A 19,643-nucleotide genomic window follows, 5' to 3' on the forward strand; every position below is an offset into this window, starting at 1 on the left:
ATAAATAAATAAATCAGTAGTATAATTTTCAGTTGGTTCCAAATTATGATCCAGCATAAATCCTGTAAACATTCCTGTAATATTCTGATTTAAGTAGATGCTTAAGCCAGAATACCAAATTACTCACAAGTTACCAAGAACACGTAGCAGTGTTCCTGTAATTCAGCTGGTAGAACATGACCTGAACAACCCCAAGGTCACAGGTTGGGTTCTCACGGAATGCACACACTGATTAAAAAAAACAAACCTAAAGCTTGACCGCACTGTAAGCCGTTTTGAATGAAAGCATTAGCCAGGTGCGTAAATGTAAATAAGAACTAAAACACTGCCAAGTAAGAAAGCCATAACAAAGAGAAAGAACATTTCTCTTATTCAACCGGTGAGTTATTAACCTGTTTAGGGCATGCAATATTTCAAGGTTCACGTCCTCTCTGTCCTTCTAACTCTGCCTTTCTTTGACTATACCTGAGGTGACTGTGGCCCCTCCCACATATCCAGTTCTCTGGCCCCCTTTCAAGGCACACACACAGGCAGTTCAATGAGCTCTTTGTGGGGGGTTGAGGTATGCAGTGAAAGTGTGTGTGTGTGTGTGTGTTTGTGTGTGTGTGTGTGTGTGTGAGAGAGAGAGAGAGAGAGAGAGAGTTTCCTAGTGGATTCATCAGAACTGGGCACAACTCTGGAGGATCGACTTAAAGGTGTTAAATACAACAGAGAAAGCAGGGAAACAGGAGGATAGAGAACAGTGTGTACAAACAAGGAAAGGACAAATCTGGTATGGATGCATTTGTTTCTGTTTGAAATATGTTTCTCAGTCAATCTTTGTGAGGTTATATGTCTGTTTTTCATGGTAGCAATAAATAGTCACTACTTACTATAAGAATGCATGCAGTAACTTGAGCTCCTCTGCTTTCACTCTAACAAAATACTACTTGAATCAGTTTTTTGCTTTTGTCTTATGTGTAATACAAGATTGATTAGATACTATTGTTAAAGTGGGTCTGAAGGACTTTATATAAGTCCAGATGCGTACTGCAGTTGGATACTCCCAGTGAGACTCATAACTGGCTCTGTTTAGAGCTGTTCAAACATGTTTAGAACTCTTTCTCCACCATCAGTTTCTGCATGCTATAGTAGATTTCAGTATTTGCATGTCAATTATATTTTATTAATAAAGTTTGCCGCTTTATGTTTCTGACATTGTTAAACAAGTCTTTGTTGCTAAAAGCCTCTGGATTTTAAAGGACTAAACTTATGGTCCTGAAGTGGTACAGAAACTAGAAAACAGAAAGTTTAGCAGGGGTCTGTGTTCATTTGTACGTATCCCAATACAGGAGCTACTGCAAAAGACTATGATAGCCTGGAAAAATATTCTATTCATGTCCATCTCTTTTTATCTGTATGGCCTACAAATTACATGATTGTAAAGTCTTTTAAAAATCTGTCTTGACAAACTTTGCTTTTCTAGTTTAAAATTACAGTTACATGAGTTCATTTGCATGTAATACATTTAAATGACAGATTTGAATTCCAATTCTGCATCATTTCCAGTTCAAATTGAGAAACATGAAATGCGATCTCTTTGATATTTGAATGGCACACAACTCACAACATTGCTTTCCATTGTTTCTTCTTCTATATTAAAAGTAGGTACTTTGGATAAAAGCATCTGCTAAATTAATGCACGTAAATGCTGCTGCTGTGTTTGATTGTTTTTCACAGGGCGATGCTTAGTGAGTGGTTTTGGTGGGATCGGCTGTGGTTGCCGAGGACGGTGACATGGGCGGACCTACAGGACAGTGAGGGGCGTGTCTATGCCCGTGTGTCCCATTTGTACATCACTCTACCTGTAGCAGTCCTGCTGCTAGGCTTAAGAGCTTTCTATGAAAGGTACACACACAAGCCAAATGTTATTGAATAGACCAGCTTACATTAGCATGTATTTGCATGCTGGTTTTTGCTGAATAGTGCTGGTGAAATTTGTATATTCATGCTGTTCATCATGAAAACTGAGCTCAGCTGGTAAAGCCAGTTGGTCAAGGAAGCTGCTTAAGCTTATTAATAAGTCTGGTGAAAACACCTTGTATTATATGTTCTCATAATTGCTGCAGTGCAGTGAACGTCTCTGGTTAACGGCAGATGAAGGTGTGACTCTGTCTCGCTGCCTCTCCCTCATTCAACAGGCTGATCGCGGTGCCACTCGCTAAGGCTCTTGGGGTTAAAGACAAAATTCACAAGAGAGCGTCACAAAACCCTGTACTGGAAAAATACTATAAAACACACTCTAAACATCCAACACAGGTAAAACCGAAACATGCTTTTTAATGCATTCATATAATGCATTTAATCAGAAGAAAAATAAATATGGTGGTAAAAATAAAAAAAATAAAAAAATATATAAATATAAATTTTTACATTATGTATTGTTTTGAAATTAAGCATATTTCATCCAAAATATTAATCTTTGTCAACGTCCATTTAGGCTTATTTTAATCAATAATAATAAAAATAATAATAAACAACATTTCTGAACGACTGATTTTCTTAATCACAATTAAGAATAATGAGCAAGTAATATATGCCATGTTTTTGACCCTCAAAAATAGTCATTTATATACAGTGATTAAAACGTTATTAAAACGAAATATTATGTTTTAAAATGGATTTGACTCCTTTGGAACCATGTGTATTATAAATAACGTGTTTTATAAATAAAGTTTGAGTTAAATTGAGTGTATGCACATACTATAATGTGTTGTTATAATAGTAGTTCAGTTATTTATGAAAATATATAATGTCTCACAATATGCAAGGTATTACAAACACTGAAAAAAATGGCTTTGAAACGATTCTCACTAAGAAATTGATCGAAATAACACAAATATTTAGAAAGAATAGCAAACAACACCCAGAATTAAACATTACTTTCTTAAAAACTGAAAACACATTTTGTTGTAAAAAATGCTCTAATAATTCTTGTTTTATTTACAATTTCAAAAACATTTTTTTACAGTGTACCTTTGTAATGCATTATACTGTATAAGTAAGTAGTCTTCAACAAATTAACAGATGTTTTGTAGGGCCAGTACATTTTGACATTTGAGATTTATGTGTTTAGTAATATTTGTGTATGCCATGTACTTAGGCAAATATAAAAGGTGTGTGTAAAAAGTTGGGCTGGTCGGAAAGGCAGGTGGAGCGCTGGTTCCGCAGACGGAGGAACCAAGACAGACCAGGACTACTGAAGAAATTCAAAGAAGCCAGGTATATTTACACACACTAAACAATCTTTCTTGATTTACTCATTTGTATTTGGCCATATTTGACCTTTTAACCATTGCCAAACATGTAAGTCTGTTATTAACAATAGTATTTCCTCTTTGTAGTTGGCGGTTTGCCTTTTATCTGTGTTCGTCTTTCGGAGGAGTGCTGGCTTTACATGATGTAAGTGATTTTTTATGTATATACAAACCTCAAGCTGCATCTGACATCTTAATGACCTCCAAACAGCTGCGATGCAAAGATTCTCAGGAGATACCTTAAATCAGCATGTGTGTTTGTGAGAAATGCCTGAGGGGTAATTAGTAACATTTTCCCACCTGTGAACTCCGCCAGCCTGATAGAAAGATCCACAAACGGGCACAACAACAGGCATGAACAGGCCCTGCACACACACACACACACACATTAACTTGTTGTTAAGACAAGCATCACTATCACTATACTAACTTATTAAATTTAGGCATGTAATCCCATATCATCATATTAAGGGTTTAGGTACGTAGAGAATTTGTCTATGGGGTGGACTCATTGGAATTGGGTTTTTAATAACACATAAATCAATTTGTTGTTTTGAAGAACTTATAATTAAACAATTTCACAAGAGCAAACGTGCAGGTTATCACAGCTGTGAAGATATTCACACCACGATATTGATTTTACACAACAGTCTTCAGTAAACAAGAAGGTAATGCTGAGTAACTTACATTTTAGATACAGTATTGACAGTTAAGTCTGAATATTTTTGCTTCACCAGTGAACTGTTTCAATCAATCGTCCAGTATCACAGAGCAGTGTTTCATTCCTATTAAATGAATCGGTTGATTTCATGATTCGAATGATTCAAAGATTCACTCACTTGACGCCACCTACTGGCGTAACGATGCAACAAACTCTGAAAACTCCTCAACACAGACTGCTATACTTTAGTGTTTATTTTATTTTGTGTTATTTGGTTCTAAAAATAAATCAATAAACTGTGAATTGTATTGTTTTGTGCCACAGAAACCATGGTTTTATGATCTACGGGAAGTGTGGGCCGGATTTCCCAAACAAGTAAGTTAAATGTAACATTAAAAAAAAGAAAAAGAAAGTATTTTAAAAGCAAAAACGAATATACGGTACGTAGTAAAGTGAAAAAAAGAAAATGTGCATGTTGTTCTGGGAGGGTTGTGTTTGTGCAAGCATGTTGTTTTTATGGCGTTGGTTTTTAAATGTTTGTTTTGTGTGTGTGTGTGTGTGTGTGTGTGTGTGTGTGTGTGTGTGTGTGTACAGTCACTGCTGGACTCTCAATACTGGTATTACATCATTGAGATGAGTTTTTATGGTTCTTTACTGTTCAGTGTGGCTGCAGATGTAAAACGCAAGGTAACAATCATAATTATTTCATTTTTTCTAAAAAAACAAAAAAACAAGTCTCAATTCAACTAGTCTGCAGGTAGCACTGCTAATAATGCCATAAAACAGTCAACAAGCAAAAATGAATGCAGGATAAATCAATGAATGGATGTTTTACATTCATTAAAAAATATGCCTTTGGAGAAATTTGTAAATAACTGATGAATTTGCCATATTGTGAGAGATATGTCTGTCTATGTTTATGGAGCTCTGTTTCTCTCTGTAAATTTGCAGGACTTTAGAGAGCAGTTGGTCCATCACTGGGCCACACTAACACTGCTGTCCTTCTCCTGGTGTGCCAACTACATCCGCATTGGCACACTGGTCATGCTGGTGCACGACACATCCGATGTCCTGCTCGAGGTGAGAGAGAGATGAACAGTAAAAGAAGAGTTAAACATGTTTTAAAGGGAAGGATAGTTTGCCCAAAAATGATAATTCTGTCATCTTTCAGTTACTTACCTTCACATTGTCACAAACCTGTATGGAGATAATTGTGTTTATACTAGGATATTATTTTTTTCTAGTAATCCCCATCCCAAACTTATATGTTTTGTGTTAAAGGTTTTCATTTTTCTGTTTCTCTAAGTCTGCTAAGATGTTTAACTATGCTGGATGGGAGACGACCTGCAACAGTATCTTTGTGGTGTTCGCTCTGGTCTTCATGGTAACCAGACTCATCATTTTTCCTTTCTGGTAAGTTATGTGACAGAGGTAAATCAGTGGGAGATTTTAGGGTTACATTTGTTAAATTGTTTGTGTGTGTTTGTGTGTGTGTCGTGTGTACAGGCTGATCCACTGTACATGGGTGTATCCTCTGGACCAGTTTGAACCCTTTTTCGGCTATTATTTCTTTAACGTCATGCTTGTGGTGCTGCTGTTATTGCACGTGTTCTGGGCTTCTTTGATTCTCCGCATGGTCAAGAAGTTTATTTTCGGCAAAGTGAGTATTCATTGTTCTTCATGTAAAACAACAAAAAAAGCAGTATGTGCATTTTAGTGATTTTACTAAAGTTGATGAGTGGTTGGACTTTCCTTCACGTATTAAACAGCAATAAAATGAGATTAAAAAAAGTAAATGTGTTTGTTTGTAAAAACTTTCACACAAGCAGATTAAATGCACAAGATAAATTGTCTTTTATTCTCTTAAGCTGAAGGGCGATGAGCGCAGTGATGAAGATGAGGATGAGGAGGGTTCTGAGGAAGAATACACACACACCTACTCTAATGGATCTGGGAACGGACTGTCTAATGGCCACTGACACAGAGGAAGCCTTTCCACAAATAGACACATGCCTTTTGATGCCATGCATGCATATATGTCCATATTGGACACATGATTCATCTGTGAATTTTCTTTTTTACATAGCCTTTCATATTAAGGTTTGTATATGTACAGATCTTATGATAGATAAATAAAATCAATACAAATTGTTATGCAAGTTTACAGTCATTCAACATTTTTAAACATTTATTTATGAATTAAAACTGGTTAGCATGTGCCAGTCAAGGCTGCATTTATTTGATCAAAAATACAGTAAAAACAGTAATATGGTGAAATATTAAAACAATTTCAATTAACAATTTTCTTTTTTCAATTCATTTAAAATGTAATTTATTTATGCGATGCAAAGCTACATTTTCAGCATCATTACTCCAGTCTTCAGTGTCACATGATCCTTCAGAAATCATTCTAATATGCTGATTTGCTGCTCAGGAAACAATTATTATAAAATTTGAAAATAGTTGTGCTGCTTACTATTTTTGTGAAAACTATGATACATTTGATCAGGATCAATAGAAAGTTCAAAAGAACAGCATTTATTCTGTAACATCATAAATGTCTTTCCTGACACTTTTGATCTATTGAATGCATCCTTGTTAAATAAAAGTATTAATATTACTGACCCTGAATTTTTTTATTGGACTCTACACTGTGCTATACGAACACTGCATACTATGAATAATATAATATGAAGAGTAATATATAGTGATAGACAGTATTAACAAACATATTAGCTCAGTATTTCACTCATATTCAGACAGTGTCCTTCCAAAAACAAGGCAGATGTTCTCAGATACTCCACATAGCTCTCAGATTGTTGATGTATTCTTCATCATCGGGGATTTCAATACTCAGACCCTCATAATAGTCCTCAAAATCAGCGTAGGACACGGTCTTGGTGACCTTTCCTGCTTCCCGTACGAAGGCCAGGAAGTCAGGGTTCAGATTGGCTTCTGTCAACAGTTCCACATAAGAATGGTAATAAATTAATAAATCAATGATCCATGTGGCCTATGCAGTAATATTACTCTTGTAAGTGTTGTAAGAGTGAATCTCAGATAAGTGTATCTGTAAAATGACCTCTATGGAGCCTTTTTGGAAATCAATACTGAAGTGCCAGAGGTTTAACACTCAATATTTATGATGAATAAAAACAACTAAAATACTATTGTCTTTGAGCAAGAGACTAAGTGATCAGTGGCTCACCGAGTGCTGCGTCAGACTCTTGTTTGCCTCTATAGAATTTTTCAGCATCACTGAGGAAGATGAAACCGGTTTTATTTGGGTCAAGTTTTACATAAACCTAAAAAAGAGAAAGATACAAACATTCAAAACAGCTGCAAATGGCTAGAATGGAAACTCTAGAAGTCACATAGCTCAACGGCGTCCTCTGGAGGACAAAAGCAGTCCAGCTGGTCTGTTACCTTCAGGAAGATGGCTTTTCTGTTCTCGCTCATCTCCCCGGTAACGGCACGCATCACATCATCGGGGTGCACCCGCCCCTCCGCACGCCGACTCACAATCCTCCACACCGCCTCGAAGTCCTGTCACACACGGCACACGCTAATGTAGCGACTCAACACGCTTACATAATGTCCTACATCAACATGCCTGCTGCTTTCCCACAGCATCATCATTTCTGCTGTGCAGACAGACAGACAGACAGACAGACAGTCAAGACAGACAGTCAAGACAGACAGACAGACAGATAGACAGACAGACAGTCAAGACAGACAGACAGACAGACAGACAGACAGACAGTACAGACAGACAGTACAGACAGACAGACAGACAGACAGACAGTACAGACAGACAGACAGACAGACAGACAGACAGACAGACAGACAGACAGTCAAGACAGACAGACAGACAGACAGACAGACAGTCAAGACAGACAGACAGACAGACAGACAGACAGACAGTACAGACAGACAGACAGACAGACAGACAGACAGTCAAGACAGACAGACAGACAGACAGACAGACAGACAGACAGACAGACAGACAGACAGACAGACAGACAGACAGACAGACAGATAGATAGATAGATAGATAGATAGATAGATAGATAGATAGATAGATAGATAGATAGGGAAATGCAAAAACTGATGATGAATGATTTTATTTCTCTTAACCTGCTGAGTGAGGCACAGCTGCTCCATCAGAGATCGTCTGAGCAGCTCTTTTTGCTGAATACTATCAGACTTTTGATGTAAGGTCTGCAGATCTCTTCCTAGATTGATCAGTGTTCGGACCGCATGACCCTTCAGCCTATCACGCACTGCACCTGCAAAACATCCACCAATTAGAACGCTGCATTCCAATTAAAGCATTCTGTGGCTGGTTAATGAATTATTATTAATGTAGCCCTAAGAGTACACAGTAACTTTAGGGTGAAGTGTGTAATTTCAAGTGACTCAGTATGTGTTTTTATCTTCACAGGACATCTTAAAAATGTCACTCTCAAGGTGCAAGACCAGATTGATAAATTAGATTTGGTTTGTGCATATAATTGTATGCAAAATTATATTTACAAACAACCGCTGTCAAATTGATTAATCGCTTCCAAAATAAAAGTTTGCATTTACATAATATAAGTGTGTGTATGGTGTATATATATATATATATATATATATATATATATATATATATATATATATATATATATATATATATATATATATATATATACACATACACACACACACACACACATGCATACAGACATAAACACACACATACGTAAATATTATGTAAACAAACTTTTATTTTTGATGCAATTAAATAATTTGACAGTCCCTTTACAAACATAAAAGAAACTAATACATTAATTCATCAATGCATTAAATTGATCAAAAGTGTCAATAAATATATTTATGTTTTCTATATAAAAAAGATTTTTTAAAAATATTTATATTAAATAAATGCTGTTCTTTTGAATTTTCTATTCATCCTGATTAAATGTTTCCACAAAAATATTTAGCAGCACAACTACAGTATGTTCAACATTGATAATAATCAGAAATGTTTCTTGAGCAGCAAATCAGCATATTAGTATGATTTCTGAGGAATCATGTGACACTGAAGACTGGAGCAATGATGCTGAAAATATCAGCTTTGGATCACAGGAATACATTTAATTTTAAATGTAATATATTAAAAAAGAAAGCAGTTACATTGTTATAATATTTCACAATATTACCATTTTTTACTGTTTTACAGTAGTGTTTTACCATACTACTTTTTTTTCCCATAAGCAACTTCTTTTAAAAACAACAAAAAATATTCTTACCAGCCTTATCAACTGATTAATTGTCATGTAATTAATCTGATCAATGTGTAACATTGAATATGACATCACCTTATAAACAGGTTTGTGTGGGTAAGAAACATTCTGGATGAATATCTATGCATTTCAATAAGAAATGATTGCATGTAAGTGAAAGGCTTGTGTTAAGTATTAACCTTGAATTTCCTTAAGAGTATTTCGATCACTGATTTCCTCTTCAGAGAGATGATGTAGAGTTTCCCCAGACTGAGTTCTGTGTAAAAGAAACACTCTGAGCCCTTTCACTTGCGCACACACACGTGTGTGTGTGTGTGTGTGTGTGTGTGTGTGTGTGTGTATGTGTGTTAATGTGTGTGTGCTCTTGTTTTTGTGAAATATCAGGACACAACTCTGTATAATGACATGGGTATGACACAGGTATTACAAGGAGAGGGTGACTTATGAGGACATAACCCATGTCCCCATTTTTCAAAACACTTATAAATCATACAGAATGAGTTTTTTTGAGAAAGTAAAAATGCACAAAGTTTCCTGTGAGGGTTAGGGTTAGGTGTAGGGTTGGTGAAGGGCCATAGAATATACAGTTTGTACAGTATAAAAACCATTACGCCTATGGGATGTCCCCACTTTTCACTAAAACAAATGTGTGTGTGTGTGTGTGTGTGTGGTACATACAGCAAGGCTCTCTTGGCTGTGTCATCCACATCAGTAACTCTGAGGGTCAGGCACGGCTGCTGTCTCAGACTTTGGGGGAGGTGTGGGCCGTCTGTACAGAAACGAAGCTCGGCACCCTGGGTGATGTAGGCAGAGTGTTAATGAATTAATATTAGTCTGTGTGTGTGTGACAAATGATGAGTGTGTCGAACCTGTGAGATGTCCTGCAGGCAGTAAGGCCTCCCTCTGTTCAAATACACACCACGCGTGATAAAGGGCAGTGCGTTCCATCTGAAAGAGTTTTGATTAACAATAAGCTTTTCAGACACCTAAATATAGAGGAAAAAGATGTGCGAGTTCTATTTGTATAAAAGCTTTACCTGTTTTTACCAAAATTTCGGTACTCGTACACGGTCAGTGTTTGGTCACATGTGAAAAAGAAGCCAATCAGTTTTCGACTTGCTTCACGTCCACACCTATATATCGAAACACATGCAAATTACAAAGAAAAAAACACTAAAAAAAGTTAAAAGTAAATAGCCGTGATTACCTTGATAAAATCCTGGCTTGAAAGCAGAGCTTGTTGGATAAGATGTTCTCTGTTAAAGACATCTGAGTTTTTACTCTGTAGACATAAAACAAAAACCTAAACAGTACAAATCACAGTAAAAAAAAAAAGCAAAATATAAGCCTATGAATGGGTGTTTTTTGTGAAGTGGTGACAAATTTGAACTATTGATTTAACTAGAATAGTTCTTTGTCCCACCTTGGGTTCAACAAAAACCCTCCTTTTTTCAATTTCTTACTGTAAATGTAACTTGTTTCTTTTTTTTAGATGAGTTATCGATATTTCGAGAAGCAGATAATTGCAATGAACTGCAAACAAACAGCAGTCTTGCAAAATGATCTGTTGGTGGATCAAGACAGGACCAGTGAAAATGAGTGTAATTTTTATTTATTGACTGAGGTTCAAAACCACTGCTTTAAACACATACTTACTTTCTTTCTTTCTTTCTTTCTTTCTTTCAGCAGATTGCTCTAAAACTTTTTTTGTCGACCTAAAATATTTACTAAAAAATACCCAAAATACTTAAAATACCTCAAATACTCAAAATAAATAGTTTTAAGTTAATATTTCAATAATTTATCAACACATTTGCATGTTCACAGTTTTCTGATGTCAGTTAACTGTCCCAGAGCTGCAGGTAAACATATAAAATTGTATCTTTTAGTAAATGTTTATATTTGGTTTATTTAAAAAAAATTTTTTATTTTAAACACATTTAAACATTTTATATTTTAATTATTTAATTATTAGCCTTTCATTAACTCTTTAACCCCTTGTAGTTCCCTCTCAAATCCCCAAAGTTTAGAAAACACTGATTTAGCAGATGCTTTTATCTGAAGTAGTAAAATCTTTATGTAAACTGACTAAAACTGATTATATTAGAAATGTATATTCTTCCGTGTGTTGGAAACACAATTCCAGGATTCTAACTTATGACTTTACTTTTATGCTGTTATGCCATTATATTTTCTAAAGATAATTTATGTGGTTCTTGCCAGGCTGGCCATCACGATTATGAAGTGCTTGTGGGTAGTTGCAAAGGCGTTGCTATGAGGTCGTGTAGGTTTCAAGAGTGATGTTTTGCATGCAGATACAGTATGTGGCTGCCAAAGTTTAAGATTAGTATTAGTTTGTTTAAATCAGTCTGAGCAATAATAAGAGTGGTGCTTTCCTTAGCAAAAACATCTATTATGTATAAAAATACAAAAACATCAAAATAAAAATGAAAGTAACCACTGTGACCTTCTCTAAATCCATGAGTATGAGACAGAAGGGGAGAAAAAAAAGAGAGAGCGTTTAGTATCTGAGTCATGTATGTGTGTGGGTTTTACTTAGTGTGGTGAAGAGTTCTCCTGTAGCGTAGTGGGACACTCGTGGGACTGACAGACACAGCATTCTGTTCCGGATCGCTAATGACAGCCCTGCGTGAGCATCAGAGAGACCTCACGATGTTATTACTCACCACAAACTGAGAACAAAAATGAAACAGAGAGAGAGAGAGAGAGAGAGAAAGAGACACTGACCTCGACAGCTGATCCACCATAACCTGCTCAATTACTGCTTGCAGTTTCCTGTCCTCCGTAAGCTCCTCCTACTCACAAACACATAAATATATCATCCAATCACATTATGTGCTCACATATGGCTTCTGGAGCATAACAAACACCCTCCTCCAGGTGGAGACAACAATCTCTGGTCAACAACATGTAGCAGGGGATGTTTGGCCTGAACAGAGGTCAGCAGAGTAGATGTCATAACTGTCCGAGGAACTACTTTTGTGTGGAAACATAATAATGTGTGTGAAAACTATATTAAAAATAAATAAAATAAAAATGGTTATAAATTGCTTTTGTGAAGGAACATGATAAATGTGTGGATTAAATAAAATTACATTTGTTATAAACTGCCTTTGTGTGGAAACATGACATGAAAAATGTGTTTATTAAATTATTAAAAATAATAAATTATAAAATAAAAATTATCATAAAGTGCTTTTGTGTGGAAATATAAAATAAAATAAATCACTAGCATTAAACAGGTGTACGATGACACTCACTGTGGACTGACAGGTAGGATTAATTGTTTTGTAAACATTAAATCACCATACATTTCAGAAAGTGTGTCAGTGATGTTAGGGTGACGTATATAATTTACTTATAAGGTGAAAATAATCTATACTGACTTCTTGTGCTTATTTCAATGCTAACGTTTGCAGAACTCACCGCATCCCTCATCTTGTTGTTTGGTCGTACAGTGTTGGTCTGGCTGTAGTTGTGTTGTGCTGTGATTTTACAGGTTAAGTGGGATGAATCTAGGTTAGGTTTGTGACTGGACAGAGGACTTCTCTGTGTCTGGACTCTGTAGCTCAGCTGTAGTGATTCTCCATTATCCACAGCAGAGTCTTTCATCTCGCTCACAAAACACTGGGAGGGAAAAGCACAAGACACTTAACCTAAACACTGAGGTTATATACAGTTATATTTATATACAGCAGAGGTATTATAGGTAACTAAAACCATAAAAAACTTACTTGAAATTAATAAAAATTAATTAAGTGAAAATCAGCTTGATTACTATAAAATTATAGTAAAAAACGTTTACTATAAAATAACACACTAAAACTGAAATAACACATTCTACAAACTAAACAGACGTGTTTAAAAATAGAGAAATAAAAACATATAAAGTACAAAAACCATATATCTAAAAATTATATATGGTTTACTGTATACTAAATAAAGAAAACTATTCAAAATATTAATAAAAACTATAATAGTATCTGAATTATAGTTAAATATATAACATGTATTATGTTGAGGAAAACTATGTTTTAGAAGCATGCTTTATGTGAGGACTGTAAGCTTTGAAGCCTGAAAGCCTTGTTCACTGTAATTGCGGTGAAAAAAAATAGCAGTACTTCAAAATCATTTTTCTTTGTTCCACACACAGAGAGAGAGAGAGAGATAGAGAGAGAGAGAGAGAGAAAAGGTGTATTTCATGACAGAATTGCATTTTTTTGGTGATTTCAGATCATTTTAAATGAGCACCTGCTTTGATTGTGTGGAGGCTGGAGAGCCCCAGCTCATGGAGAGCCCTGTCAGATCTCCTAAGACAGTCTTTCCAGCAGCATCCTTCGGAATTATGGGGAAATGCTGTTCAAAATAACATGTACAGTACCATTAAATCCACTAGTATTCATACTCAAGTTAATAAACTACACAGGATCATGTCTCGTTATCCCACCTCCTCCTCCGTGTCTTGTAGGGTCTCTAACTTTAACGCTGGAACTCTGTGAGATACAGTTTTAATTATTAAATAACTTGCATAAATAATTAATGATCAACTCGTGGTTCTACATATAATTATTATATTTGTTTGTGAGCTTTTCTTCTTTCTCTAAACGTACCCTTCTGGCCTCGGCCCGCGGTCTGCTCCAGTTATCGTTGTCTTTTGATATAAATAGAACGTAATGTTACCTTAACAGTTACATGTAAACTGACAATAGCGTTACACCTTTTCGTTTTAAAAAGCCATTACAGGCATTACGCACTTACCTGCTGCACACTTTTTTGTAAAGGTGAAGATTTGACGTTTGCTTTCATTATAAGTGGTTCTGTGCTCTATTTATGTAAACAGTTGTGCAAATGGTTGTTTAAATTAACAGGTTTCACGTCAGCGCTCGCGTTGCTGTGGTGATTTTAAACCCAACACACGTGACAGTGCTCAAAGAAGGATTGTGGGTAAAGTAGTCTAAAACGTCCTGCACAAATACCCTTTTAATGCATTTATGAAGACTATGGTAATGAATGAGAAATAATTAGGTAGGCAAAACATAGAAAAATATGTAGTAAAATAAAATTTGATACTAAGACCCACATTTTTAAATGTAATTACGCAAATGTATAAAAATGTGCAGATTTAGAGTATACCTATCCAGTTTCTATGCATGGTGACGTAAAAAAAAGACCTAAATGTTATCAAAAAATAAATAAACAAAAAATATTGAATGAAAAAATAAATAAAAGCGCAGCATATTCAAATCAAATAATTTATTACTAAATAAATCTATGATTAAAGACAATATTCCTTGAGAACAACCATTATTATTCTACTGAATTTAAATAACTTTCATTAAAACCTTTAATACAAAATTAACTTAAACGAATGTATTTGGCGGACAAAAATAATTATAAATGTATTTTTTTAAATAGACATTCTAAATATTAGCGGGATAGTTATGACAAGATGGCCATTTTTGTCTCACGCTTTAATTTACAATTGGGCAACGTGTGCGCGCGCGTGAACTCGGGCGTGAGGGGAGAAGACAAAGAGCCCCGCGCATCTTATTTTTTCGTGACATGGTGGGCGGCTGAGTTTCAGTCCTTTAAAAAGCCCCTGTACCAATTCAGACAGACAGACAGACACAGAAAGAAAGCGACAGACAGAGAGGGAGAGGTAGAGAGTGGGCAAATCCACGGCACCATGACGCACAGGTCAGCGCGTCTCCTGCAGTGATGCTCCATTGACTCATTTATCCAGAGCGAAGCAGCAGCGCGGCTCAGGACAGTCTCCTGCCATGGACTCTCTCGGCGGTCTCCTCTTGCGGGTATCAGTGCTTCTGTGCGGCTCCTGCTGCGTTCAGGCGCTCTTACCGGGAATAACGGAGCCCGAGTTCATCCGCAGGTGTGTGCAGGCGCATAACACGCAGCGCTCGCGCACCGGTCCACCTGCGGCCAGCGCGCGCTCAATGGTAAGACAGGTGTTCAGGACGCAGGTATTTCATGTTTCTTTTTAGATTAATCATTCCTGATAGTATGCGTGAGTTCATAATCAGTCACGCATTTGCTCATCCTGTTTACTCATGCTCATCTACATTTGTGTGTTTACGTGTTTGTCTGAGGAACCCGTTGTCTCCATGTTCCACATTTTAAACGCTCGTGGTAGCATATCTAAGCTATACTAACAGCATGTCATTTTGTTTTTGCCTCAGTGTTTGGATTTTATAAAAAAAAAATGTGCACAACCATAATTCTGGTTGCCATGGCAATTGAGAGATGTTTTTGTATGAGTGGAAAGGAAAGGCTCCCTATTGTGTTTGTATTGATCTGGATTGTTGTTGTTTTAGCAGTAATAGAAGAATGAAAAGAAAACAAAGGGTTTTTGTGATTGTGATGGTGCCTCAAGAGTCTTCTGGAAAGATATTCTCAGATATCTCTTCATCGCTGATCCTTGAAATGTGTTATTTATTTGATCTAATAACCTTTTGTTTTTTTAATGTTGCAGATATAAGCATTCTAGTAATATGTAAGCAAACAACTGTGGGTGAAATGGTTGAAATAAGTGAAATATTATAGCACAGTACAGTGTTTCAGAATCAAATGTTCTGGCCTGTTCAAACCAAAGTTTTAATAATCGTTCTAATTCTTTGAGAATAGGTACATTCCCATCATAACTATAACAAAAAACACAAAGAGAAATGTTGGAATCACTTAAGATGAACAATAAAAACATTGCCAGCCATTCGAACTCCATCCTGCTTTAAAGAGCTTGAGAATTTAGATCGGTGGATAACAAAACTGCAGTACACGATTAGAATAAAGGATGATATTTTTCATTGGTGTGGACACTAAAATAGTCATCTTCTTTGGTGAGAATGTTGTACGTTTTAGTGGTGCTTGTTCATCTAATCCTGTCAGTTATATCTTAAATCATATCTGTTTTGTAATTTAATTGATGTAGAGTATTGTGTGTGTGTGTTTGTTCACAGTCCTGGGACAATGAATTGGCCAAAGGTGCCAGAGACCGAGCGAGACACTGCAAGGCCTCTCATCAGCCAGGGCTGGCACATTTTGGACACCCGCTGTTTGGGTGGATGGGTGAGAACATCTGGCTGGGGGCTCCGTTTTCAGCCTTCTCGGTGGAGAACGCCATACACAGATGGAGCAAAGGCGGTGCTTACTCACTCAAAAATAACAACTGCTCACGCTTATGTGGCCACTATGCACAGGTATGTTCAGCTGTGCATTTTTTTCAAGAATGAAAATCAAAGGTTTCTCAGCCTCATGTATTTGTGCATGTACTGTGCTTTTCAGTTAATGTGGTCTACAAGCTTCAAGCTGGGCTGTGCTGTAAATGTGTGCGCTAAAGGAATCGAAAACTTCTCCTCTCACCCGGAATCCACTATTTTTGTGTGCAACTATGGCGATACGTAAGTTAGACTTTATATATTTGCAAAAATGCAGCCAAACGATCAAAACCAATGGGATCTAGAAATAAAAAAAAATATATCCAGTTTTTGTGTGTTTTTGTTTAGAAACCAGTAGTGCCATAGAAGAACCATTTGTGCGTTTCTTAAAGAACCTTTCAGCAAACACTACTTTAAAGAGCCATTTTTTCATTAGAACATCTGAATAATCTAAAGAAGTTTTTTTTTTCACTATAAATAACCAATTTTTAAAGCTTCTTAATGAATTTATCAATGCCAGTAAAGAACCTTTATTTTTAAAAGTGTACTGTATATATTTAACATTTAACATATAATGGGAACATGTTGACTTTGTATCTATGGTGGTTATGACCATGGATCGCTCTGTAAAATAGTTTTTGCTCGATTTATAGTATTGTTCAGCGCAGGTCAAAATATTACTGTCTGCCTCTTGTGGGAATGTTTAGTAAAGTTATTCTATCATGCTCTGTTACAGGGGACACGTTCATGGTATTACTCCATATGTAGCAGGTGTGGACTGCAGCGGTTGTGGGTCAGTGATCTGCAGAGACAACGTCTGTAGTAAGAGCTTTCACAATTAAACATCACAATAACACTCACACAATGTATCTTTCCACACCATATATATATATATATATAAAATAAATACATAATTATTTTACATTACAATAACATTTGTTATTAAATAATAATATACATTTTCATATGAATCATATTTTTTTCTATTATTAATAATATTTTATTTATATTATTATTTCAATAAAAACTGTTCTTATTCACCGTACAGGGAAGCTACAGGATGTCTACCTGATCCTACTCTTTAAAATATATATTTTTTTGTGTAATCTAAAAAAAAATGGTGTAAAAACAATTTTTATTTAGAAATTACTAGTAAATTTCACAATTAATTACAAAGAAATGGTAAGTAACTTTGAATTAAATGTGCAATTTAAAATAGCATTGTATTGTAAAACATACTTAAAAATCGATTTTTAATCATTTTTTACAGTGTAGCCAGTTTTATGAAGACATATTAAATAATATATATTGACTTGAATAAACCAGTTAATTAACTAATGTAACTAAATTCACAGTATATTTAGTAAGTTTTTTGACTATTTTACAAAATATAATTTTATTTGTATAGGACTAAGTAGATTTTTAGACAATCATGATTATATTTAAAATGTCTTATTATCTGAATTTATTATTTCCATATTTATATCCACTTTGCCTACATTTCCCAGTATGACGTCTTTCAAAACTACATCTTGCTCAGATATGCTTTGATGTCTCTTTACAGGATATGATTGGTTCCCTGGGTGGGACTATGGCCCGCCCTCTTCAGCCTGCAGTGTTTCCTATTGGCTGACTAATCTTGGAACGTGTCTACTAGGAGTTTGCTGGCTACTCCACTTTTATGCAACACATTAATGTCATCCTGTGAACCTGTTCCCTAATGTCTCAAACTTGAACCTTAAAATTTGCATCTCTCCATAATTTCATTATGGCTGGATATTAAATTTGCAGTCACTCTGAAATAATAATAAGAAATCTCTCTAAATATACATGTATAGTTTTCTTTTCTGCTGTGTGTAAATCCTTTATTTTAGTTCCATAGACACAGTAGGTCTGTAAATGCACTTAGAAAACTGGAATTTTCATTTTGCTTGTAAGAATTGCCATCATAAAAGTGCTAGTTGAATAAACCTGGGTTGATATTTTATACTCTTATTGCTGGTCTCATGTGTGATTTTCTAGGCTTCAGACTAAATCTCATTTCTAAGTGTGTTACAACCTCTCAGGGTTATGAAGCGTGAATATGACTGTGTGTGATAGTGAAGATACACATCAGTACAGTGCCTGTGAATTCAGCTGTTGTGTGTTTCACACACACACAACCAACGTAGTCACGACATATTCCTGATGATTTTACAGTCGCCATGGAAACGGGTGTACGTATAGCACACTGTAGGCCGTGAGTGAGAACAGCTATGAGTCACGAGTTACAAATTATGTTTTGAAGTAGTTGTGTGTTTATGTTTCTGAGTAATCGATCAGCAGTGCTCTATTAGTGCATGAGTAATGTGTCATTATTTTAGGATGCATGTACACCTGGGCTAATGATGACACATGAGGATGACAGAGATGAAGAGATTGAGAAATATTTTAAGAATCTCGTTAAAAATGCATGAGTCAAGTTCTTAGGCAAAAACATTTCATAAAAATGTTCCACTGGTGTCTGAATTATTATTTTTATTTTTTATTATTGAAGTCATTTAATGATGGTCCAGTTAAGTAAAAATCAATAAAATATTTCTGACACATTGAATAGATGTTAGAGTACACATCTACATAATTAAATAAAATAAGTAAAGTATTTTGAGTCATGAATATCATAAAGGATTCTTGGGGTTACTGCATTTAAATTTTGAAAACATGGACTTGTTTTGTTCCAAAATACTTTTTTAAAGAGCTTAAAATAACCTATAAATGCAAAACTAAAACTCAAAATGATTTTTAATTCAGAACTTTAAAACCTGCTGATCATATCATAGAAGCGATAGAAGAGCATTTACCAGAAAATCACAGACAAATGTTTATTGTTTGTATTTCTGTTTAATTCAGTTTCTTTGGTATGTTCTAGTTAGTCATTTCTTCTAGCCAGTGTTTGGAAGGTTACTTTCCAAATTTAATAGGTTACAGATTACAAGTTACCCTATATAAAATTTAATAGTGTAACTATTACAATTACTTTATTAAAGTAATGTAACTTATTACATTTGTTTACTTTTCTAAGTTTTTAGAACTACAAAATCAGTTTTTAGCCTCTCTTTTTACTTTGAAATCTTTCTGAGGTTAAATAAAGATTTAAAATCATGAACATTTATAGTTAAATAAATATGACACTTTTTTTAAATTAAATCTTTTGCAAAGCTATGACAGG

General features: G+C 35.3%; 3 protein-coding genes and 1 long non-coding RNA gene across 7 annotated transcripts; 2 read left to right on the forward strand and 2 right to left on the reverse strand.

Moving 5' to 3' along the window:
• The first annotated feature begins 556 nt into the window (after positions 1 to 556).
• Positions 557 to 6,111, forward strand: cers3b (ceramide synthase 3b). Of its 2 annotated transcripts, XM_052581532.1 has the most exons (11): positions 557 to 772; positions 1,720 to 1,887; positions 2,181 to 2,298; positions 3,143 to 3,261; positions 3,384 to 3,441; positions 4,282 to 4,332; positions 4,552 to 4,644; positions 4,909 to 5,037; positions 5,264 to 5,370; positions 5,464 to 5,617; positions 5,826 to 6,111. In XM_052581532.1, the coding sequence occupies exons 2-11, from the start codon at positions 1,724 to 1,726 to the stop codon at positions 5,934 to 5,936; spliced, it is 1,104 nt and encodes a 367-aa protein (XP_052437492.1). In that variant the 5' UTR covers positions 557 to 772; positions 1,720 to 1,723; the 3' UTR covers positions 5,937 to 6,111. The 2 variants fall into 2 exon arrangements, with proteins under 2 accessions (XP_052437492.1, XP_052437493.1); XM_052581533.1 differs by lacking the exon at positions 4,552 to 4,644.
• LOC127976942 (uncharacterized) lies at positions 3,047 to 4,168 on the reverse strand. Its single transcript, XR_008158046.1, has 3 exons — positions 3,984 to 4,168; positions 3,597 to 3,661; positions 3,047 to 3,238 (listed from the first exon to the last, which is right to left on the reverse strand). It is a non-coding gene; the product is annotated as an uncharacterized LOC127976942 (long non-coding RNA).
• On the reverse strand, positions 5,788 to 14,141 carry caps2 (calcyphosine 2). 2 transcript variants are annotated; one of them, XM_052581530.1, is made up of 16 exons: positions 14,025 to 14,141; positions 13,877 to 13,917; positions 13,714 to 13,759; positions 13,518 to 13,622; positions 12,693 to 12,893; positions 11,994 to 12,061; positions 11,802 to 11,891; positions 10,453 to 10,527; positions 10,283 to 10,378; positions 10,115 to 10,193; positions 9,924 to 10,039; positions 9,425 to 9,501; positions 8,095 to 8,246; positions 7,384 to 7,503; positions 7,166 to 7,262; positions 5,788 to 6,912 (listed from the first exon to the last, which is right to left on the reverse strand). In XM_052581530.1, exons 1-16 carry the CDS (start codon positions 14,070 to 14,072, stop codon positions 6,749 to 6,751), a joined length of 1,575 nt encoding a protein of 524 aa, XP_052437490.1. In that variant the 5' UTR covers positions 14,073 to 14,141; the 3' UTR covers positions 5,788 to 6,748. The 2 variants fall into 2 exon arrangements, with proteins under 2 accessions (XP_052437490.1, XP_052437491.1); XM_052581531.1 differs by lacking the exon at positions 10,453 to 10,527.
• A 641-nt stretch (positions 14,142 to 14,782) lies between these two features.
• glipr1b (GLI pathogenesis-related 1b) lies at positions 14,783 to 18,430 on the forward strand. 2 transcript variants are annotated; one of them, XM_052582897.1, is made up of 5 exons: positions 14,783 to 15,244; positions 16,238 to 16,477; positions 16,563 to 16,678; positions 17,172 to 17,257; positions 18,000 to 18,430. In XM_052582897.1, the coding sequence occupies exons 1-5, from the start codon at positions 15,047 to 15,049 to the stop codon at positions 18,128 to 18,130; spliced, it is 771 nt and encodes a 256-aa protein (XP_052438857.1). In that variant the 5' UTR covers positions 14,783 to 15,046; the 3' UTR covers positions 18,131 to 18,430. The 2 variants fall into 2 exon arrangements, with proteins under 2 accessions (XP_052438857.1, XP_052438858.1); XM_052582898.1 differs by having other exon boundaries at positions 14,783 to 15,220.
• Positions 18,431 to 19,643: the final 1,213 nt, after the last annotated feature.

This window comes from Carassius gibelio, chromosome B18, assembly GCF_023724105.1.
Source record: "Carassius gibelio isolate Cgi1373 ecotype wild population from Czech Republic chromosome B18, carGib1.2-hapl.c, whole genome shotgun sequence".
NCBI lineage: Eukaryota > Metazoa > Chordata > Actinopteri > Cypriniformes > Cyprinidae > Carassius > Carassius gibelio.